This window comes from Mustela lutreola, chromosome 3, assembly GCF_030435805.1.
Source record: "Mustela lutreola isolate mMusLut2 chromosome 3, mMusLut2.pri, whole genome shotgun sequence".
In the NCBI taxonomy this organism is placed as follows: domain Eukaryota; kingdom Metazoa; phylum Chordata; class Mammalia; order Carnivora; family Mustelidae; genus Mustela; species Mustela lutreola.
The window spans coordinates 26,212,669-26,238,006 of NC_081292.1; the positions used below are offsets into that span (position 1 = coordinate 26,212,669).

Sequence of the window (25,338 nt, forward strand, 5' to 3'; positions counted from 1 at the left end):
TTAAACATTTGCTATAAATTCCCTGTAAAAAGAGGGACTTGGTGATTTGATGCAGTAGAATCTTAGTGGTTATATATCCATCCAGGTTTTCTACTTTATCCTAGTTCTTTTTTTAAGATTTTATTTATTAATTTGACAGGGAGAGATCACAAGTAGGCAGAGAGGCAGGCAGAGAGAGAGGGGGAAGCAGGCTCCCCGCTGAGAGAGAGCCTGATGTGGGGCTTGATCCCAGGACCCTGAGATCATGATCCAAGCCGAAGGCAGAGGCTTAACCCGCTGAGCCATCCAGGCATCCCTATCCTGGATTTTTGAAAGTCTGTTGTCTATTATTTTCATCCCTCCAAGCTTTCAACTGTAGTGGGATAAACATATTTGCAGTATTTTCTTACTTTATTTAGTGTTGTATGTTTTTATTAACATTGCTTAGTATGTGTGCTAATATTGCTTTTATTCATAGTATTTATTCCCTTCTATTCTCTCTGATGCTTTACGTTTTTTCTAGTTTATTGAAATCAATACTTAACTTATTAATATTCAGAATGTTGTCTTCTAATATGAACTTCTGTGGCTATAATTTTTTTAAGTATTACTTTACCTGATTTGCAAAAGTTTAAAAGTGTAGAGCTTCATTAGTAATCATTCTAAACTTGTCCTAATACACTGCATTATAATTTTTTTTCTGCTTACCAGCTACTTAGAAATAGTGTCAGTTATTATCTACCTATACTTAATGATACATTTTCAATTTACTTACACTGTCATAAAAGGTGTATGATTCCAATTCCTGGGCATGACTGCTGGATGGCCTGTGGTATGGGCAATTATTATGCCTGTCCCTGTGTGCCAGGCAAGAAGAGCACCATTTAATTGATGGGTGAAGGTTTTTATATATATCCATTAAGTTAAGCTCTTTAATTGTATTTCTCAAATATTTATATCCTCACTGTTTTTTAAAAAATTACCTTGGTTGAGCAATCTTGGACATATTATTGTAATTCTTTTTTTTTTTCCTTTAAACTTTGGCCATTTTTGTTTTACATATTATGGAAACTTATTTTGGGGTACATAGGAATTATACTTTTCTTTTCTTTACTGGTACATTTAATTTACTCCATTTATATTTATTTGACTTTTAGATCTTATTTTGTGCTTTCTACTCCTTTTTTCTTTTCTTTTTTTTAAAAGATTTATTTATTTATTTATTTGACAGAGAGAAATCACAAGTAGATGGAGAGGCAGGCAGAGAGAGAGAAAGGGAAGCAGGCTCCCCGCTGAGCCGAGAGCCCCATGTGGGACTCGATCCCAGAACCCCCGAGATCATGACCTGAGCCGAAGGCAGTGGCCCAACCCACTGAGCAACCCAGGCGCCCTATACTCCTTTTTTCTGTAATTTCATTTTTCTTCTCTCAAAGAGCCATATAATCACCAGATACTTTCTTGTTTTTTTGCATGCTTTTTTACCATATGCACCCCGATTTACTCCACTAACTCCCCACACATACACTGAAATACGGGTTCTTAAGAGCAAGAACTCTGTTATTCACTGCTGTACAATTAGTGTCTTACAATAATGCCTACACATGACTGTGTGCTAATTATTTGATTGGTTTTGAGCAGCTACAAGAGGTATTTTCTCTTTTAAATCAAGTCACAATTAGAGACATAAACTAATAACGTTGGAATGTAAGAAATCTTGGAGATACATTTCTGTCCTGCATTTTATAAAGATAACTTGGCTCCTTAATAATATCTTCTTGTATCTACAAGCTAATAGGTTTCTAAATAAGACCTATTGGAAGGGAAAAGAAAAAGGAGAGGAAAGAGGGAAAAAGAAAGGAGAGGAGAGGAGAGGAGTGGGGAGAGAAGAAAGAAGGAAGGAAGCAGGCAAGGAAAGAAAAAAGGAGAAAAACGTAAGCCAGTTGGTACAGATAGGTCCTATTGTAAAACATTTCCAGAGGTCATGAGGAGAAAAGATACCGGAAAAATGCCGCCAATTCTACGATGCTCGAATGCTGGAATCGATGGTACTGATCGATTCCAGCATTATGTCTTATGGAAACTGGAATTGAGCTCACAGTACTTCCTCTACCTAACATCCCAGATAGCCATTCCTAAATCCATGTAGTTAATTAAGCACTTGAGATAAAACCTACTCTCTCCATTTTTCTTAGCTAACTGTATGTGCATTCCTATTTCCCAGCTTGATCCATTTCCATGTCCCATTATTTCAAAAACCTATGATTTATGCTGCCTTAGGAAAAGGGCCACAAATGCAAATTTTTTAAAAGATTAAACTGTTCATTATGTTCCTACTCTATTCTAGGTACAATGATCAGCTCTCTTTTTTTTTTTTTTTTTAAGATTTTATTTATTTATTTGACAGAGAGAGATCACAGGTAGGTAGAGAGGCTGGTGCCCAGAGAGAGAGAGAGAGGGAAGCAGGCTCCCCGCCGAGCAGAGAGCCCGATGTGGGACTCGATCCAAGGACCCTGAGATCATGACCCGAGCCGAAGGCAGTGGCTTAACCCACTGAGCCACCCAGGCGCCCCTGATCAGCTCTTTTTAATGAATTATCTCTATCCTTCCTGTGAGCGGGCACACTTATAAATGCAACAAAAATACTAAACAACAGAATTAGGTGATAAATATTGCTATGCCTATTTTACAAATGATATGACTAAGGATCAGATTATTAAAAAGAGTTAAAGGAATTGACAAATTATTTTTATTAACATATAATGTATTATTTGCCCCAGGGGTACAGGTCTGTGAATCATCAGGCTTACACATTTTACAGCACTCACCATAGTATATACCCTCTCCAATGTCCATAACCCAGCCACCCTATCCCTACCCCCACCACCCAGAAACCTTCAGTTTTTTTCTTTTTTTTTTTTTTTAAAGATTTTATTTATTTATTTGACAGAGAGAGATCACAAGCAGGCAAACAGGCAGGCAGAGAGAGGGAGAGGACGAAGCAGGCTCCCTGTAGAGCAGAGAGCCCAATGCGGGACTCGATCTCAGGACCCTGAGATCATGACCTGAGCCAAAGGCAGTGGCTTAACCCACTGAGCCACCCAGGTGCCCTTCAGTTTGTTTCTTGAGATTAAGAGTCTCTTAGGGTTTGTCTCCCTCTCGAATCCATCTTGCTTTATTTTTTTCCTTCCCTAACCCCCCACTACCCTCCCCTGCCTCTCAAATTCCTCATATCAGAGAGATGACATAAGTTATTATTACTACTAAGAATAAAGGCAAATAAAAATATAAAAGTACAGAGAGAAAATCATAATCAATCATGCCATGAATTCAGTCTTTCTCCCTGGACCCTACAATTACTCCCCACCATGCTCAGCTACTACACCAATACCCACTTACACACAATTCCATGAAGTCTTATTTTTATACTCTGAAGAGTATTTCTTTCTGATGTTAGTATAGAGTTTGTGACACTCCCTCAATCCAACCTAATTAATTCTCTGGAGTGATCCTCACAGTTTTCATCCATGGGGAGTTTCCATTCCTCACTTTAGGATCCCCAGGGTCTGCCTTTTACACCAGCCTATGTTTCTTATCCTATTTCAAAAAAAAAAAAAAAAAAAAAAGTTACCACTTTAATTGTCTAGTTTATTAGAGCTAATAAAGTGGTCCTTATGCCTATTTCTGCCATAGAGTGACGCCTTAGAATTTTCGTGTAATTTTCAAATAAACTGACATATGCATTGAGGCTCTCTATAGTAAAAAGTTTTCCCTTGTCATTTATAATACATGCCCTTTACCATCACTTGAACACGTGCTGTTGGCACTGAAAAGTAAAGCGTTTAGTCTTGACTCATTCTAAACAAATGTTTTTAGTAGACCTTTCATTTAAAAGCAACACCTCCATCTATTAGAGCTCACACCAGATTATAGTTACAACTGCTTGGGTTCAGATCTTTCCATTTCCCCCTTGAAGATGGACACTGAAACTTATTTTTATTTGTGTGCAAATAAACAGAACTTGTGCAATGAACCAATGCTGTTTTTGAACATTATAAAAACACAGGCCTGCTAACATGGATTCTGGAAGGAATAGTACTTTACACTTATGTAAACTGAATTGTGGATATGCTTTTATTTTGTAGACAATAGTAAACTGGAGCAGAGAAGTCGAAGTTTGGGGCCGAAGGGGAGATATTTGGCTAATTTTAAAACAATATCTCCACAAAGAGTTTAAATCAGGCCTAGTTTCCTCTGTAATTTCAGTGAGATACAATATTAACAAATTTACAGTGGAATAATATTTAGAGTTTAAACAGTGCTCTCATTTGCATTGTTTTAATTTTAATATTATTTTAATATTAAGACCATTTGAGATTATGATGTTAGTAAGTACGATTTAAGTATTCATAATTATAACATTTATACAAATGACTCATATAGTAGTAATATTTGTATTCTTTTAACAAAATATATTGATTCTGATGGAGAGAGAATATACACAGTTTTGTGCTGCTGAAGGGGACCTCCTGGCAGCTGGTGCTTTAGCTGGCAGGGGATACCAATTTATAGACACCAATATGTACAGCGGAAGACTTATGACCAGTTGTTTATATATGGTGTTAGTTAGCCACCTGCTCCAAGAACCTTAACAGTCTCATAAATTACATTCTAAATTAACATACCAATTTAAGTTAAGATATATTTTTTTCACAGAACAACTTATTACATTGCAATGTTACCCTGAGGTGTTCTGGGGGCAATCATTTAATTTCCATTGCAGAAGTACTTTCCAAAATAAAAGAGATATATGTATGGCTTATCCTTATTCTCTAAAGTACCTTGGGACATCTGGCCTTAGATGAACTCTTACACTTACAATAGGGAGGCCTCTTAGGACTGGTTATGATCAGATGAGGGAAATATAATGCATATACATTTGAAGGGTGCTTAGTTCTTAGTTGCTGAATTCATGCTAGCTGGTATATACCCATGCACACATTTCCACTGTCTTGGAAATAACAGGCAGGTGGATATTATATACTCTGGTCATCCTTCAAAACCAAAAATAACACATAACTACTTTTGATTATACACAGACACATTATTCATAATAATGGTCCCTTCGTGAGCATACAGCATTATGTGGGAACAAATTTTGAAGTAAACATCCCCCCTTTTTAAAAGATTTTATTTATTTATTTTTGAGAGACAGAAAGATCACAAGTAGGCAGAGCAGCAGGCAGAGGGAGAAGCAGGCTCCGCACTGTGTGAGGAGTCAGATGTGGGGCTCTATCCTAGGACCCTGGGATCATGACCTGAACCCAAGGCAGATGCTTAACAAACTGAGCCACGCAGTTGCCCTAAAGTAATCTCCTTTTTAAAATAAAAATATTGATGGTTCTTCTCTTAGAAAAAAAAATGTATTTATTAATCAGTCATTACCTATGAATTCAACAAATAGAATTAACACCATGTCTTGTGCAAACTATGATAAAAGAAATTTCATAGTGTTAGAGATAGGCCATATTATCTCAACACCTGTCTATTTTCAGGAACAAAGTAGAAATAAGCATAGTAAAGCTTTCATTTTTCCAACAGAATCTTCAAGGCACAGTTTATGGCTTTCTAATGCCACTTTTTTTTTTTTTTCATTAAAATAAGCATGTAGGAAACTTTAATTACCTGTAGAAAAATTCTGAAAAATAAATGCTTTTAAAAATTTCTTTAGGGATGCCTGGGTGGCTCAATGGGTTGGGCCTCTGCCTTCAGCTCAGGTCATGATCTCCGGGTTTGGGATCGAGTCCCGCATCAGACTCTCTGCTTGGCGGGGAGCCTGCTTCTTTCTCTCTCTCTTTCTGCTTGACTCTCTGCCTACTTGTGATCTCTCTCTGTCAAATAAATAAATAAAATCTTTAAAAAAAAATTTCTTTAAAAACCATGTGTAAGGGGCACCTGGGTGGCTCAGTGGATTAAGCCTCTGCCTTCAGTTTAGGTTATGATCCCAGGGTCCTGGGATAGAGCCCCACATCAGACTCTGCTCAGCAGGGAGCCTGCTTCCGTGTCTCTCTCTGCCTGTCTCTCTGCCTACTTGTGATCCCTCTCTCTCTCTCTGTCAAATAAATAAATAAAATATCCAAAAAAAAAAAAACCTATAGATAAGACATGTTTTATTGCTTATGCTTACTTCTGTCTTGCAACAGACATCTTATATGCTCTATTTGGAGAACAGAAGGCAAGGAGTCTTTTGCTGAGGATCCATTCAGTAGGCAAACTACTATGAAAGCAAATAAACTTAATTACTCATAAAAATAATACTATCAACCTGTCTGCCTCACAATTTTTTTTTCAAAAATGCAAATCTCCTTTCCATCTACTGCCTAGACCTTTGCATAAGGATTCTCTAGGTGTTTCCAAAATTTCCAGATAATTGCTATGGCAGACCTGGAAGTAAGGGCAGTATTATTCATAGAAAACTATTCACCAAGGATCTAATGTAGTATATAAACACAATAATGAGATAGATGACTCCTCTAAAAATGAGGCTAACAATATAAAATTGTGGCAGAAGCAACATATTTCACTTATTAGCCATATTTCCCTTTCCTCAAAAAATAAGACATTTGCAATATAGATTCACAGATAAGTCACTGAAACTATAGGGAAAACCTTAAAGAAGGAAAAAGCAAACTTTTCAAACGATTCATCGCTTGCTAAAGAGATTTCAATTCTTCCTTTTCCCTCAAGGGACTTTGCTCAGTTTCTCGAAGGCCTGCTGTAAATGCTAGGTTTCTGTTCTGCCTAAAAGTTATGTTGTGTTCACCTGCTTGTTTAAGGAAAGGCTCAATGTGCAGTTTTCCTTTCTAGAATAAACAATCCAACTCCTGCCACACTTAAGTCTCATTCTTAGTCACCAAATTGAGTATTCACGCTGCGGGTTCTTTCTGGAAAATGGTATTGTGTGCATAATCTTCTTACCAAGGAAGAAATAAAGTTTGTTGGATTGAGAAGTGCTTTTAATCGTGAATTCTGAATACTATGTAGGGTGAAAATTTCATGTATGTGCATCTGTGCATGTGCACTTGGAAGATGATCAAATAACTTAGCTTTGGATTGAAACTCAGGTTGACCCGACTTGCACACATATCCCCTTCATGCACTTTGTCTCTCTTTCAGCTGGTCCGCTCATTTCTCTCTTGATGCTCATCTTAGATATCAATTCTTCAGGAAGATTCCTGACTGATTCCCCTTATGCCATAATCATTAAAGTTACAAGCACTTATTTAATATAATTAATAAATTGTAAATGCCATGTTGGCCAGAATACATTCTGATTGTCCACAGCCTTATTTCCAGTTATTTGGGTAGTGTGGGCTCTTAAGTACTTACTGGAAAAAAAAGAAGGAAGGAAGGAAAGCAGAACTTCTTTCCTCTGATAGTTATTAAGATCATTTAAATATTTAGCTCTGCCATTTCCTCTTTAGTTGAGTTGGGAGAAATCTTGTATAGTATTCTTTCTAAAGCACAAATTTCACATTTCCTATGAATGTTGAAGTACATTGAATTCTGTAAAGTTTTATGAATGGAAGAAATATATATTTCTACTGCTTTAATTAATCAGAGTTGGATATATTACAATAAAATAATTTCTGTGATAGCCAAACACTAAGATATTGCTGATTTAAATCCCACTGATTCCATGAGTCATGTGCAGAAATACACCCACCTTCTAGCTTCCTATGAACATAAAATAAATTCTAATGTAGAAAATCACATTTGTTATCCTGAACTTGTGATGTCCCTTACATTTTTGTACTATTTATTAAGGAATCTATAATAGTAATAAGATGGAAATATTAAAGCATTGCTTAGATCTGTTAACAAATGGTTTGTTTTAGAGCTTATTCCCAAAAATGAATGAACAGATTTTTCTGTTTCTCTATGTATTTTCAAAATGTTCTGTCATTCTCTTTATAAACATATAATGTATTTTTAGCACCAGGGGTACAGGTCTGTGAATCGCCAGGTTTACACAGTTCACAGAACTCACCACAGTACACACACACCCCAATGTCCATAATCCCACTACCCTCTACCAAACCCCCCTCCCCCCAGCAACCCTAAGTTTGTTCTGTGAGATTAAGAGTCTCTTATGGTTTGTCTCCTTCTCAATCCCATCTTGTTTCATTTATTCTTTTCATATCCCCTTAACTCCTCATATTGCATCTCCACTTCCTCATATCAGGGAGATCATATGATAGCTGTCTTTCTCCGCTTGACTTATTTTGCTAAGCATAATACCCTCTAGTTCCATCAACATCATCGCAAATGGCAAGTTCTCATTTCTTTAGATGGCTGCATAGTGTTCCATTGTATAAATATACCATATCTTCTTTATCCATTCCTCTGTTGTTGGACTTCCAGGTTCTTTCCATAGTTTGGCTATTGTGGACATTGCTGCTATAAACATTCGGGTGCACATGCCCCTTCGGATCACTACATTTGTATCTTTAGGGTAAATACCCAGTAGTGCAATTGCCGGGTCATAGAGTAGCTCTATTTTCAACTTTTTGAGGAAACTCCATGCTGTTTTCCAGAGTGGCTGTGTCAGCTTGCATTACCACCAACAGTGTAGGAGGGTTCCCCTTTCTCCGCATCCTCGCCAGCATCTGTAATTGTTAATTTTAGCCGTTCTGATTGGTGTGAGGTGGTATCTCATTGTGGTTTTGATTTGTATTTTCCTGATGCCGAGTGATGTGGAGCACTTTTTCATGTGTCTGTTGGCCATCTGGATGTCTTCTTTGCAGAAATGTCTGTTCATGTCCTCTACCCGTTTCTTGATTGAATTATGTGTTCTTTGGGTGTTGAGTTTGCTAAGCTCTTTATAGATTTTGGATATTAGCCCTTTATCTGGTATGTCATTTACAAATATCTTCTCCCATTCTGTCAGTTGTCTTTTGGTTTTGTTGACTGTTTCCTTTGCTGTACAAAAGCTTTTGATCTTGATGAAATCCAAATAGTTCATTTTTGCCCTTGCTTCCCTTGCCTTTGAAGATGTTCCTAGGAAGAAGTTGCTGTGGCTGAGGTCGAAGAGGTTGCTGCCTGTGCTCTTCTCAAGGATTTTGATGGATTCCTTTCTCACATTGAGGTCCTTCATCCATGTTGAGTCTATTTTCATGTGTGGTTTAAGGAAATGGTCCAATTTCATTTTTCTGCCTGTGGCTGTCCATTTTCCCAACACCATTTGTTGAACAGATGGTCGTTTTTCCATTGGACATTCTTTCCTGCTTTGTCGAAGATTAGTTGACCAAAGAGTTGAGGGTCTATTTCTGGGCTCTCTATTCTATCCAATTGATCTATGTGTCTGTTTTTGTGCCAGCACGGTACTGTCTTGATGATGACAGCTTTGTAATAAAGCTTGAAGTCTGGAATCGTGATGCCACCAACTTTGGCTTTCTTTTTCAACATTCCTCTGACTATCAGGGTCTTTCCTGGTTCCATATAAATTTTAGGATTATTTGTTCTATTTCTTTGAAAAAAAAATGGATGGGACTTGATAGGGATTTCATTAAATGTGTAGATTGCTTTAGGTAGCATAGACATTTTCACAATATTTGTTCTTCCAATCCATGATCATGGAACATTTTTCCATTTCTTTGTGTCTTCCTCAATTTCATTCAAGAGTACTATTTATAGTTTTCTGAATATAGATTCTTTGCCTCTTTGGTTAAGTTTATTCCTAGGTATCTTATGGTTTGGGGTGCAATTGTAAATGGGATTGACTCCTTAATTTCTCTTTCTTCTGTCTTGTTGTTGGTGTAAAGAAATGCAACGGAGTTCTGTGCATTGATTTTATATCCTGACACTTTACTGAATTCCTGTACAAGTTCTAGCAGGTTTGGTTTAGAGTCTTTTGGGTTTTCCACAAATAGTATCATATCATCTGCAAAGAGTGATAGTTTGTCTTCTTCTTTGCCGAATTGGATGCCGTTAATTTCTTTTTGTTGTCTGATTGCCAAGGTTAGGACTTCTAGTACTATGTTGAATAGCAATGGTGATAATGGACATCCCTGCCGTGTTCCTGACCTTAGCGGAAAAGCTTTCAGTTTTTCTCCATTGACAATGATATTTGCGGTGGGTTTTTCATAGATGGCTTTGATAATATTGAGGTATGTGCCATCTATCCCTACACTGTGAAGAGACTTGATCAGGAAGAGATGCTCTTACTTTGTCAAATGCTTTTTCAGCATCTATTGAGAGTATCATATGGTTCTTGTTCTTTCTTATTAATGTGTTGTATCACATTGATTGATTTGTGGATATTGAACCAACCTTGCAGCCCTGGAATAAATTCCACTTGGTCATGGTGAATAATCCTTTTAATATACTGTTGAATCCTATTGGCTAGTGTATCACATTGATTGATTTGTGGATATTGAACCAACCTTGCAGCCCTGGAATAAATTCCACTTGGTCATGTTGAATAATCCTTTTAATGTACTGTTGAATCCTATTGGCTAGTATTTTGGTGAGAATTTTCGCACCTGTGTTCATCAAGGATATTGGTCTGTTATTCTCTTTATTGATGGGATCCTTGTCTGGTTTTGGGATCAAGGTGATGCTGGCCTCATAATATGAGTTTGGCAGTTTTCCTTCCATTTCTATTTTTTTGGAACAATTTCAGAAGAATAGAAATTAATTCTTTAAATGTTTAGTAGAATTCCCCTGGGAAGCCGTCTGGCCCTGGGCTTTTGTTTGTTTGGAGATTTTTGATGACTGCTTCAATCTCCTTCCTGGTTATGGGTCACAGGTTTTCTATTTCTTCCTGGTTCAGTTGTGGTAGTTTATATGTCTCTAAGAATGCATCCATTTCTTCCAGATTGTCAAATTTGTTGGTGTAGAGTTGCTCATAGTATGTTCTTACAATTGTTTATATTTCTTTGGTGTTTGTTGTGATCTCTCCTCTTTCATTCATGATTTTATTTATTTGGGTCCTTTCTCTTTTCTTTTTGATAAGTCTGGCCAGGGGTTTATCGACCTTATTAATTTTTTCAAAGAACTAGCTCCTAGTTTCGTTGATTTGTTCTATTGTTTTTTGGTTTCTATTTCATTGAGTTCTGCTCTGATCTTTATAATTTCTCTTCTCCTGCTGGGTTTAGGCTTTCTTTGTTGTTCTTGCTACAGTTCCTTTAGGTGTAGGGTTAGGTTGTATATTTGAGACCTTTCTTGTTTCTTGAGAAAGGTTTGTATCACTATATATTTTCCTCTCAGGACTGCCTTTGCTGTGTACCACAGATTTTGAACCATTGTGTTTTCATTATCATTTGTTTCCATGAAGTTTTTCAATTCTTCTTTAATTTCCTGGTTGGCTCATTCAATCCTTAGAAGGGTGCTGTTTAGTCTCCATGTATTTGGGTTCTTTCCAAATTTCTTCTTATGATTGAGTTCTAGCTTTACAGCATTGTGGTCTGAAAATATGCAGGGAATGATCCCAATCTTTTTCGGTTGAGGCCTGATTTATGACCCAGAATTTGATCTATTCTGGAGAATGTTCCGTGTGCACTAGAGAATAATGTGTATTCTGTTGCTTTGGGATGGAATGTTCTGAATATATCTGTGATGTCCATCTGGTCCAATGTGTCATTTAAGACCCTGATTTCCTTGTTGATCTTTTGCTTGAATGATCAGTCCATTTTGGTGAGGTGAGTGTTAAAGTCCCCACTATTATTGTATTATTGTCGATGTGTTTCTTTGATTTTGTCATTAATTGATTTTTATAGTTGGCTGCTCCCATGATAGGAGCATAAATATTTAAAATTGTTAGAGCTCCTTGTTGAACAGACCCTTTGAGTATGATATAGTGTCCTTCCTCATCTCTTATTATAGTCTTTGGCTTAAAATCTAATTGATCTGATAGAAGAATTGCCACCCCAGCTTTCTTCTGATGTCCATTAGCATGATAAATTGTTTTCCACCTCCTCACTTTAAATCTCAGGTGTCTTAGGGTCTAAAATGAGTTTCTTATAGGCAGCAATTTGATGTGGTTTTTTGTTTTTTGTTTTTTGTTTTTTAATCCATTCTGATACCCTGTGTCTTTTGATTGGGGCGTTTCGCCCATTTACATTCAGGGTAACTATTGAGAGATATGAATTTAGTGCCACTGTATTGCTTGTAAAGTGACTGTTACTGTATATTGTCTCTGTTCCTTTCTGGTCTACTATTTTAGGGTCTCTCTTTGCTTAGAGGACCCCTTTCAATCTTTCCTGTAGAGCTGGTTTAGTGTTTGCAAATTCTTTCAGTTTTTGTTTGTCCTAGAAGCTTTTTATCTCTCTTTCTATTTTCAATGGTAACTTAGCTGGGTATAGTATTCTTGGCTGCATGTTTTTCTTGTTAGTGCTCTGAATATATCATGCCAGTTCTTTCTGGCCTACCAGGTCTCTGTGGATAAGTCCACTGCCAATCTAATAATTTTACCATTGTATGTTACAGACTTCTTTTCCCGGGCTGCTCTCAGGATTTTCTCTTTGTTGCTAAGACTTGTAAATTTTACTATTAGGTGTCAGGCTGTGGACCTATTCTTATTGATTTTGAGGGGGGTTCTCTGTACCTCCTGGATTTTGATGCTTCTTCCCTTTGCAATATTAGGGAAATTCTCTACAATAATTCTCTCCAATAATTCTTTCTGCTCCCTTCTCTCTTTCTTCTTCTTCTGGAATCCGAATTATTCTAATGTTTTTTCATCTTATGGTGTCCCTTATCTCTCTAATTCTCCCCTCATGGACCAGTGGTTGTTTGTCTCTCTTTTGCTCAGCTTCCTTATTCTCTGTCATTTGGTCTTCTATGTCACAAATTCTTTCTTCTGCCTCGTTTATCCTAGCAGTAAGAGCTTCCATTTTTTTTATTGCACCTCATTAATACCTTTTTTTATTTCAACTTGGTTAGATTTTAGTTATTTTATTTCTCCAGAAAAGGCTTTTATTTCTCTGGAGAGGGTTTCTCTAATATCTTCCATGCCTTTTTCGAGACCAGCCAGAACCTTGAGAATCGTCATTCTGAACTCTAGATCTGACATATTACCAAGGTCTGTATTGATTAGGTCCATAGCCTTCATTACTACCTCTTGTTCTTTCTTTTGTGGTGAGTTTATCTGCCTTGTCATTTTGTCCAGATAAGAATATATGAAGGAGCAAATAAAATACTAAAAGGGCAGCACAGACCCCAGGAAAATGTGCTTTAACCAAATTAGAAGAGAACCCAAATCGTGGGGGGAAGAAAGGGGATAAAAAGAAGTTCAGAAAAAAAAATTAGAAAAATAAAACAAATAAAGAAAAATATATAAAAAAGAATATATATATTATTTTATATATATATATATACACATATATATATGTATATATATTAGACTGGTGACTAGAACGGGGTCACCCACTTAATTTTGGGAGTATTTTGGTCTCTTAGAAGAAACAACCTCCCAAAATTTTAAAGAATGATAAACATATATAAGGGTAAACAGAATGAAGCGATGGAATATGCCTATAAAGGTGAAAAAAAATTATTTTTTAATTTCTAAAAAGGAGTTGATGAGTAAGTTGGTTGGAAGAATAAAGAAAAAAACTAGAGAGAATTTGCTCAGGCTGGAGACTAGAACAAGCCCGGAGCAAGATATAGGGTACATTTTGATCTATTAAAAGTAGTTGTATCCCAAATTTTTTAGAAGAAAAAACCCTATGTGTATACAAAAAATAAAGTTAGATCCAATGAAGGATAAAATTTGACTATAATAATGAAGGTTCAAAAAAGATTTTTATTATTTTTTTATGAAAGGTATTGTTAAGATAAACTAGTTAAAAAACGTTATATGATGAAAGGGTAAAAGTTTAAAAAAAAAACAGAAAAAAAATAAAATTAAAAGAAAAATTAATTAACTACAAGACTAAAGAATCATGGGGAGAAAGCCATGAATTCCATGGTTTGCTTTCTCCTCCTCTGGTTTCTGCTGTTCTCCTTGGGAAGTGAACTTGGTCTTGGCTGGATTTCTTGTTGATCTTCTGGAGGGTGGGCCTGTTGTAGTGATTCTCAAGTATCTCTGCCCACAGTGGAATTGCACTACCCTTACCAGACGCCAGGCTAAGTAATGCGCTCGGGTTCACTCTCAGGAGCTTTTGTTCCCTGAATGCTCTCTGTAGAGTTCTGGAGGACGGGAATGAAAATGGCAGCTTCCCATTCTCCGGCCCAGAGGAGCCGAGAGCTCGGGGTCCCACTCCTCAGTGCGCCCTCAGAGAAAAGCATTCAATCACTCCTGTCTCCCTCGCCTCCGGCCGTGTTCCAACCTCACCCAGCCTGTGACCAAGCATCTCTGTCTTTGCCACACGGCTCCGCCTGGAGTCTCCAAACCCCACAGATCCCTGAGCTCCCCCAGGGGGTGTCTCCCCGGATCTTGTGGGGACTTCACTCACAGAGCAGTGGCCTGTGCCATGGATTACAGTTCAAGGTAACCCCGAGTTGAGAGCTCACTCCTCAGCTCTGTCTCTGTAGGCAGCTTCCCCACTCTAATACCTGCAAGCTCTGCGACACTCAGACACCCTCAATCTTTCTGTGACCCTGCAGGATGTGGGGCCTTGCTGACCCCACATGGGCTTCACCCCGGTTTAGCCTCTAGAGCGATGTCCCACAGTGGAGCAGACTTTTAAAAGTTTTGATTTTGTGCACTGTTGCACTGCCACTTGCCGGGAGCTGGCCCCTCCCACCGAGGTCTATCTTCCCGTTGCTTTGGATTCAATCCTCTGCTGGTCCTACCTTTCAGAAAGTGGTCAATTTTCTGTTTCTAGAATTGTTGCTCTTCTTCTCTTTGATCTCTTGTTGGATTTGTAGGTGTTCGCAATGGTTTGATAAGCTATCTAGCTGATCTCCTGCTCCCTGATGTCATCTCAGCCTGCTACTTCTCCGCCATCTTGACTCTTCCTTCCTGTCACTCTCTTTAGTTCACTATCTGGGCACACAGAAAACTTTTAGTTCCTTCACTGTGAATGGACTTAATATTCAATGTGTCTGTTAGTGTTAGCTGTAAAAGTACTTGACTTTTGGATGCCTAGGTGGCTCAGTTAGTTAAGCATCTGTCTTTGGCTCAGATCATAATCCCAGGGTCCTTGGATGGAGTCCTGCATAGGGCTCCTTCCTCAGTGGGGAGCCTGCTTCTTCCTCTGCCTGCCATTTTCCCTCCTTGTGTGCTCTTTTGCACACTCTCTCTCTTCCTTTCTGACAGATAAATAAATGGAATCTTAAAAATAAATAGGTAAATAAATGTACTTGACTTTAGCATAAACTCTCTATCCCAAGAGATCCTGGTCTGTATGTCATAAAAATTTTGCTACTGTTTGATAATGGGAAGACCTATAATAGAAAGAGGGGACTGACTAGAAGAGATGGATCACAAGAAATGATTTCAGGGCAGAGAAAAGTGTCTTTTACTTTACTCCCAGTGGTAAAATGAACTGAGCTCAACATAGGCAGTAGTATCATTTCCCAGTTCAGTCACATGGAATGAGTGTACATTATTTGGGAGAAGAGCTTTATCTATTTATTTATTATTGTTTTTGATATTCCATGATTCATTGTCTGCGTATAACACACAGTGCTCCATGCAATGCATAAAGCAATATTAAATAAGTAAGCCCTTCTTTTCTAAAATATTTTGAAATATTTATGCATGGGTTATAGCACATAACAGTATATAACAAACTCTAAAACCCTATGTTTGTACATTAGATGCTAATATTAATGAGAAGACCAATGAAAAATTTTATATTCTTACTCATCAATATGAATTAGCAAAATATCAGTTATGATTATGGGCTACTTTGTACTTTGAGCCCTCAAACAGTAACAGAAAGTATTCTGGTACTTTCCCATCTGTTTAGAAGTATACATAAAGAAATATTAAAGGATTCAAAGAAAATAGCATCCTAAAACAATTCATTTTATATCAACACTGTTTTTCAGCAAAACTTCGAGAATCCTGCTTTGATCCAGGCAATATAATGAATGGCACCAGACTTGGAATGGATTATAAATTAGGGTCAACAGTCACCTATTATTGTGATGCTGGTTATGTTCTTCAAGGTTATTCGACACTCACCTGCATCATGGGAGATGATGGAAGACCTGGATGGAATAGAGCCTTACCAAGTTGTCATGGTAAGAACTTTTTTTTTTTTTTTTTGCTGAGTTTTTATTATTAGACAGAACCAGAATCATTTAAAGCCATTTCTATATTTTAAAAAATCAATCATTTTACATTCAAGCTACAAGTATGAAATAGATCATAAAGCCAGAGACTTTATCAAGGATATTTAAATTGGATTCATTAACGAAATGGTTTTGGAAAAGTGCTTATATTCCCAGGTGTCTCTAAAGCACTTCACACATTATTGTAAGTGAGCTCTCTGAGAATAAGGGTATTGCTGTTCTATTCTATGTTCAGGACTTAGAGGAGTGCCTGAAAAGATTAGGTGCTCAGAAGATATTGGTTGAGTAAATGAAGAATGAACACACTGAAAGTGACGTTTCAATAAAATAGAGAAATGCAGAGATTTAAATATTATCAAGAACTTGTGAGAAATCTTTATCCAAACTACACATTTTTTCCTAAAAATTAAGGTTGACTATAAGTGAATACTATGTTGAACCTGTTGAAGCAGCTCTAGCAGAGAGGGAAGACTCAAGCACACAGTAAAATGGAGGAAAACCTAAAATTAGTTTCAGTAACAAAATACCAGACATGTAAGTTAGCATTTCTCTTACCATATCTGCCACAGCTATAGGAGGCCAGGGCATCAGATGCAATTTGATGCAGGAAATGACAGTGATCATAGCCAAGGAAAGGCTGCTGATCTTAAAAAAAAAAAAAAAAATTAGGAAAAATATATTCAATGATACTGTTTTTGAGATTAAGGAAGTTACTGAGGAGGCACCAGAAACAGAGACATCACTCTCACATAGGGTGTGGAATTTGCTAAGCATTTAGCCATAGTAAATGAACAGCCCATTCAGAATTCTGAAAAGTCTGTCCAGTGAACTCAAGAGGGGAAACTGTAGGAGTCCCCAGCTAACAGTGATGAGATTCATGAATATATATTTCTGGATAAATACCAAGAGGATTTTCCAAAACAAAGACCAGTTTTCCAGTTCATGGAACTAGTGACCTATGGCCTATCCAAAACCCATATCTGAATGTTAAGTATGAAATCCAACACAGTGGTTTAAAAATTACTTTAATGAAAAACAGGACATTCTAAAATAAAGCAATGTATAATTCAGTTGTGGACCATGGAAATTTTTATTTCAAGCTTTTGAAGGTGGATTTTGTAACTAAATAAAATAATGTTGCATGTTGAAAAATCATACACTTGCCTGCAACTCTACAAGGACAGAGATATAGTGGGGGAAAAAAAAACAGTTCAGTAAGGAGAGAGAAACAATGATATCACTGTGGAAAGTTACCACAGGCTTTGTAGTCAGCTGAATGATCCTAATGCATTGTACAAAATTGACATGAAGATGATATCATCTAGGGAAGATTTTCCAAATTATGGGTCACCACCATTGAGTCATAAAACCCAATCATTGGGTTATGACTAATATTTTTATAATTGATATAATATTGAATAAAATAAAATAATTAAAATAAAACAAAAGATAAATATATTAAAAAAAGAAAAATATTATAATTCAAAGATCACAGAAAGGATAAATATTATTTTGTGGGACTTTCTTCAGCTACATATAGAGAGATAAATAAAATACAGTGAATATACCAGTATGGTGTGTATGTGTGTATATTTGTACATATACATGTAAATGTATATGTGCATATTTGCTGTAAAATAATATATATCTCTTACTATGAATTTCAGCAAAAAAAGCAACAGTTTTGACCTGATGATTAAAAGTGTGTATTTTTGGTGTCTGTTGCACATAGTAATTCTTCCTCATTGTATAACATTGTCATATATTATATGTGTATGATTTCTGACTTACACATGGGTTATTTAACCTTTCTAGAGTCTCTCATCTCTAAATGGAGGTAATTGAAATTCTTCACTGAAAAATGTTGTAATAAGAAATAAAGAAAAGGTACATATCTATTAAATGGTCATTCTGTTAATAACAGAACAGCCAGTTAATTCTTGAATTGATGGTTTTATCTATCAGGAAAAAGGGAATAAAAGGAGAAGTAATTACTTTGTATTTAATTTTTCCAAAGAGAAAAAAATGAATTGATGACAGGAAAGTTTCTAGAAAGCTTAAGAGAAAGACTGATTATATTGTCTTAAAATTCAGAGCTACACAAAAAAGAAATCTGTATATAGCCCAAAAACTCATTAAAATAACATAGAAAACTTCCAGGAGCCAGACAAGAAATAACCAAAATCCTGTCAGAGAAAAACCAAAGGATTACAAAAAACCATAGATCAAAAGGATAGGTATTAATCACTGGGATAAATGATTAAGTACATGGTTTTCAATGACTTATCTGAAAAAGACAGGAGAACTAGAGTAGAGTATGCATTCACTAAGAATATGCCTCCCTAAAATAATCCTATTTCTTTCCAATAGGTTTCTATATTGATAGGTCATAGAAATATTTATTTCAGCATGGAATATTCCATAATATATACAAATGGTCCTTACAAACCAAACATATTTCATGGGATCAAATATAACCTAGTTAAGTTTATTTCATGTTTGTTGAATAGTCATATCTACAGACAAAACAGAGGGAAGAGTAGACCTGGGTTCAAATCCTTTTACCTTACACTGTATCTATGACCTCTGGCAAGCCAAGTCTTGATTTTTAAATCTCTAAAGCAGGATCATAGTTACTAATTTAATAGCTTATTGTGAAGATGCAATTAATTACAATCTATTGAGAGGGCCTAGTAAATTTCCTGGGAAATACTAGAATATTAATACATGTGATTTTCAGTGTTTTAAAAGAATCATAGCACTGGAAAACATGCATTGCATTTTGCATTGCATGTTATATTTAGTGGAATTAGTATATTTCTTTCATTTTAACATCAATTAAATCTGATTCATTAATGTTCTGATATGGCTACACGTTTGCTTCTAAAAATAGCACAAATGTTTAGAATTTTAAAAATTTCTTAAGAAAGAATAATTTTCACTATCAAGTGAGTTGGATATGACTACACTTCTACCCATAATGCCAAGATAGTATGGAAAACAGTTATTCCTTATGCTGTTGATATACCTTATGTTATTACAAAAAAAAATTAAGATACATTCCTGTTAAAAATATGACCACAACTGATAATTTCTAGTATAGGAAAGGATGAGAAAAAGCCCATGTTTTAGAACTGTATGTATTTAACTCTAAATAATGATTTTAAAAACAAGAGAAAACCTAAAATCAGTTATGTAACCTTGCACAATTTATTTTGTGTACCTAGGCACGAGATAATATTGTATAATTCATAAGGTTGTTGGGAGAATTATATTAAATAACTTATTTAAAACATTTGGCTCTGGGGTTTCTCGCTGGCTCAGTTGGTAGAGCATGCAACTCTTTATCTTGGGGTCATGAGTTCAAGCCCCATATTATGCCTAGAGCTTACTTAAAAAACATAAATACATAAAATGTAAAAAATAAATTAAAAATACAACATTTGGGTCTGGAGTTATTGTCTTATAATAAGGAGAACTTAATATATTTTAGTTTCTTGATTGGTTCACACATATCTATTTGTTTTCCCTCATAGTAATTACATAGAAATCCAAAATACACAGAACTGTCTGACTTTCAGATTTAATAATTTAGTACTTTGAAAGTCAAAATTAGTGGATAAAGCATGTGTAATAGAGCCAGAGGGTTTGTTGTTCATAAGGATACATTTTTTAATTAAGATAAATTTTGAATTTTTTATAAAAGTAAATCATACATGTGATATCTAAGAAAATAACATAATGTAGATTGCCATTTAAAGTATTTTAAAGCAATGGTCGCCTGCCCTACACTCCCATTTATTTTCCTATTCCTTAGCTGAGTCTTCTATTAATTTCTATTTCTCCTCAATATTCCAGAATTAAGTTATTTTTGAGTATTTTAGCAATTGCCTTTGTCATACATTAATTTGCTTATGCCTCTATTTTTAATTTCATTCACGTTTGAGAATTAGATTGTCAGGCTCTGCTGCTTTTCATGTTAAGTCTTACCCTACAATAAAATATTGTACCCTTATTTTACCCTACAATAAAATATTGACTGCTGTCTCTGAGAACATGGGCAGGAAATCTGGACTGACTGTATTGCTTTAGAGTATGTGAGTAGGGAGCTATTAGACTATAATCCCTAAGTGCCAAAATAAGGAAAGTTTTTTATTTTATTTTTTACATAAAAGTAAACACCGGGGCTCCTGGGTGGCTCAATGGGTTAAAGCCTCTGCCTTCGGCTCAGGTCATGATCCCAGGGTCCTGGGATAGAGGCCGGAGTCTGGCTCTCTGCTCCGCAGGGAGCCTGCTTCCTCCTCTCTCTCTGCCTGCCTCTCTGCCTAGGTGTGATTTCTCTCTGTCAAATAAATAAAAATATAAAGAAAAAAAAAAGTAAACACCAACATGACCATTCTTTTAAGCTCTTTAAATGCAACATTTTGCTTTTTCTTATAATGTTTTACCCATAAATTCATAAAGTCTTATGCTATATATAGCTTTTTAGCATTCAGTGCATTAATTTATACAAGCAGGCTCTCAGTAAACATTTTTAACCTGAACTGAACCCTAAGAATTTATAAAGTTTGTCTATTTTAGAAGATAGGGGTTTTTTTTAATCATCGTTTAAGATTGTGTACATTTTGAATCTAAAGAAAATATTTTCAAGAGCTTATGTTGGACACTGGGAGATTGTATTTGTCAGAAGTAGATCCAAAATGATAGCATCCTGTGGTAAGTCCTGCTCAGCGATGAGAAACCCTGCGATTTATCTCATAAGAATGTCACATGTATTAAATGATAGTAGAACAAAATATCTGTACCTACAATGTATTTGGTGATCAGAAAAAAGAAGGTGTTTGGAAGATAATATTTTCCGTATTTATTTCTCATACTTTCAAAAGTATCTGTTGAAACTCTGTGTTACTTTAGTTATCTGTGGACATACTGGATTAAAGTAGAAGTCCTATTATTCTTATCCATAAAATGACTCAATATTATGTAAAGGTAATGAAACACAACTAGTGACAGATTCCATATTTTTCCTTAATATTCATTATTTGATTTATTTCATCTAATGGCATTATAGTTGTTTACATAAACACACCTCTAGCCTGAGCTAGGGCACTAGCCATTTCTTATCTCTTAGTCTCTCTCCTGGCTAGTTTCTCTTTCCCTTATTTCTTGATAAAATCTCTCATGAACACGACAAAGTAATCTTTCAAACATATGTCAGCCACTCCAGAGTGGCTCAGTTGGTTGAGCGTTTGACTCTTGATTTTGACTCCAGTCATGGTCTCTGGGTCATGGGATCGAGCCCTGTGTTGGGCTCTGCGCTCAGCTTGGAGTCTGTTTGGGATTCTCTCTTTCCCTCTCCCTCTGTCCTTTCCCTTGCTCACATGTTCACTCTCTCTCTAAATAAATAAATACACAAATAAACAAAATCTTTTTTAAAAATAAATAAATAAATAAATGAATGAATAATAAATAAATACACATGTCAGATTATATCAAAATCCACCATTGGATTTCTAAATCTGAGTTAACTCCACAGATATTATAATACGAAGTTCCTTAACTTGCCTATATATACTCTAACCTCTTTACTATTCTCCCTCTCTACTACACTCTTTAGGCCACAGATGCCTCCTAGATGATTCTTGAAAGCACTAGTTCACACTTCTGCCACAGGACTTTTGCACTTGCTGTCCTTTCTGTCTGAATGCTTTTCTGGCTGAAGCTCTCATATTTCCTTTAGGCATATTACTAGTGGAAAAACATTCCAATTTATCCTCCCCTTGCTCCCTAAAGCTTCCAGGATGGAATCAAATAAATCTAAAGATGAAATAATAGGTCCTTGGTAAAGATATCTATGGTGTGTGTAAAGCCCATTATTCTGGAGCCTTAGAACTTTGAAAGGTAAATCATTAAATTTGGGAGTACTAGCCATAGTACTAATACAATATTCTTAGTTGAGGTAAAATAGACATATTTGTTTCAGGTGTACAACATAATTATTTGATATTTATATATATTGTTAGATGTTCACCACAATAAGTATAGTTAACATCCATCACTGTACAGTTTACGATTTCTTTCTTATGATAAATAATTTTAATATTTACTCTCTTAGTAATTCTCAAAAATGCAAGACAGTATTGCTAACTATATCATCATGCTATACCCATGACTTACTTATTTTATAATTGGACCAATGCAGCATTCCTGATCTTTTCCACTAAGGCATATAGTGAGCATGCAATGACAGTTAATTATAATAATAAGACCCTAAGAATAAACATATTTGGCGAAAGTATTAGAATAGAAGAGATGGTTTAATGCCTTCTTTTTTTTTCAGGCATTCAAAAGTACAATTATATGTCTGATCCTGCACTAACAATGAATTCAATATGGTTCTTGCCTTTAGAGAATTTATAATCAGACGGGATAAGGACAAGTAAGGTCCATTGCTAGAAATAAAAACAGAGCTGCGAGCACAGCATGGCAGCACATCTGACCTGGTTACAAAGAGAGATCAGGGAAGTCTTCCTTATGAAAGTGACACATGAGCTGAATCCTAAAAATATAAATAAGGAGGAACCAGGTGAGGTACAAGACATAAGGAGATGGTGTGCTTCACACCTAGGGTTCAGCATTTATAAACACATAGAGGAAAGAGCAACAAGAAAAGTAGATAGAATTTGAAGCAGCTCAACAAGAAAGCCCATAGAGAGGACTGATAAGAGATAATAACTTGTCTGTGCTGAGAACAAACAGTTTGAAGTTCTCTACACATATTATTTTATGCCTTACTACAACTCCGTGAATTAGGGACTACTAATATTCTCATTTACAGATGAGGAAACCAAGACACAAAAACAGGTTCAGTCACTTGTTCAAAGTCACAGTTGCCTACCAGTAGTTTTGGAGTCCAGGCTTAATCACTGTCCTCTAGGTAGGCTGATTAATTCTACAAATGACCTTGCATTGATCTTTTTTATATCTTTCGAACCTAACAGTTATGGCATATTTCAGGTGGTTAAATGTTTCATGAATGGATGCATGGCTTCAAAAATAAGTGGTACAATTTTGGGTTCCCCATTTATTTCTGAAACCTTCCTCCAAGTTAAGTATGAGAATTAAGAAAAAGCAAATTCCTACCGATAACTAATAATAAGTCTTCATCTGAAATGCATTTTTGCATTTCATTCGAAACACAACCTTATACAGAATGCAAATACCCTAACAGATATAGTCAGTGTTGGTTCCTTTGAACATCTGCACCATTATTTTCAATCTCTTTGTTTCTCTCATGCTAATATAAGTCCTAGATTCTGGGGGTGGAAAAAAGATTTTGTAACTCAGTCACTGATAACTGTAAGTCTGTCCAAAGTACATACACATGAGTGTTATGATTAGACATCCAGTAGTCATCCAGCACCATTCATTGTTCAACTTTCAACTCTATGTGGAATGATAAAAGCTTTAAATAATAATGCTAAATAAATAAATAGCCTTCTTGTACTATCAACTGAAGAGAAAATTTGAAACAAACAAAATGAAAAATAAAAAGTTCATTTCATAATTATACCTCTCCAACTCTACAGTTATCTCTCATTAGTAACATCATTTGACCTACTTTTAATTAACTCATACTGCTTTAGTGCATGAAGTAGCTAACTCAAGTTTTAGTCCAGATCTTCTGCTTAAACGGCAAGGCTTGCCTTGGGCTAATCTCTTATTCCAAATGTCCTTGAGGTTTACAGAATTTTTTTTGAGATTTAAAGCAAGTGTGAAGTCCCATTGCATTATAAATGAATATAGATATTATGTAATCTAATATACTGAGCCATTTAGCATTTGATGCCATTTAAATATGTGACATAATTAAAGTGTGTGGATGAAAGACTCATAAAACAAAGGCCTAGAGGTAAATTATTTCTGAGTATCATCAGCTATCTGCCTTTCATTAGCTATACATAGGAATTTGTTCACAGACACAATATACGGATTATGTGTCAGAATCATGTTCTACAAAGAAGTATAATGTATTTCCTATTTTTTTTTTTTTAAGTAAGCTCTAAGGCCCAGTAAGGGGCTTAAACTCATGACCCCAGATCGAGTCACATTCTCTACCAACTGAGTCAGACAGGCACTGCAAATGTATTTTCTATTTTAAAAAATTTAAAGTAGTATTGAGATAAAACCAAAGCATGTTTTGTTTTCATATGGGGAGGGGTGGAATATTATTTAAAATGAAACTGGGAGGGAAATGAATGTGATTGAGTACCTGCTATTTCCAGACACTCTTACTGACATTATCACTCCAGTTGGCCTCCTCCATGCTAGTCTAGAGAATCATTAGCATTGTTATAAATAAATCCCTACTGTTATGAATTCTGGAGCATCCTATGTCGAGTTCCCTATGTAAGAAGCAATCTGATTGCAAATCAATGCTTATAATTCAGAACACATTTTCTTGTGACCTCTGACTTGGAGCTCCTATTTAAACAATTTTTATTTTCTCTGCCCTTGGCATTTCAGCCACTATGCCATGTCTCCAGATGGGTAGTTGCACGCCCTCTCATTGTGCGAAGAAACCTGTGTTCTCCACCGTCATGTAGTTTTTATGTTTAAGTCAGACTTCAAACATGCCTCCCTAATGTGTTATCCCTTTTTACAGAAAACCAAAAAAAAAAAAAAAAAAAAAAAAAAAAATTTACTTATACAGAAAACTGAATCAGCCCACAGCTTTTCTCCTTACAGATAAAGAAAGTAAAGGATACAACAATAACTATTTGGTCATGTTGAGAATCAAATTGTATTGGAGAACTCTTTTGGAGAAACAAATATCCTATTAGAATGTTCAACCCACAAAACCTAGAGAGAAAAGAAGCAGGTATATTATTGAATAAGCATATTTAGAATATAATGAACATTGCAGGCTGCTTTTGAAAGATGCTACAAAGACCAGACAGAATCTCATACAAATCTATAAAGAACCAATAACTCTTCTTTTATCTCCTTAAGAGACAAACTGATATAACTTGTCTCTGTATACCTTGTGACTATACCTTGTAAGAAACCCTAGTGAATTTCTAAAGTATGTTTCTAGAAGGCCAGCAGTCTTGCACT

At 35.8% G+C, this 25,338-nt stretch overlaps 1 protein-coding gene across 2 annotated transcripts in view; it reads left to right on the forward strand.

Annotated features, from left to right (window-relative positions):
- Positions 1–25,338, forward strand: part of CSMD3 (CUB and Sushi multiple domains 3) — a 1,244,673-nt gene that overhangs the window by 972,936 nt on the left and 246,399 nt on the right. For both annotated transcript variants that reach the window (XM_059165746.1, XM_059165745.1), the window contains one exon: positions 15,976–16,170. In XM_059165746.1, the coding sequence (XP_059021729.1) occupies positions 15,976–16,170 (195 nt within the window). The remainder of the gene's footprint in view (positions 1–15,975; positions 16,171–25,338) is intronic.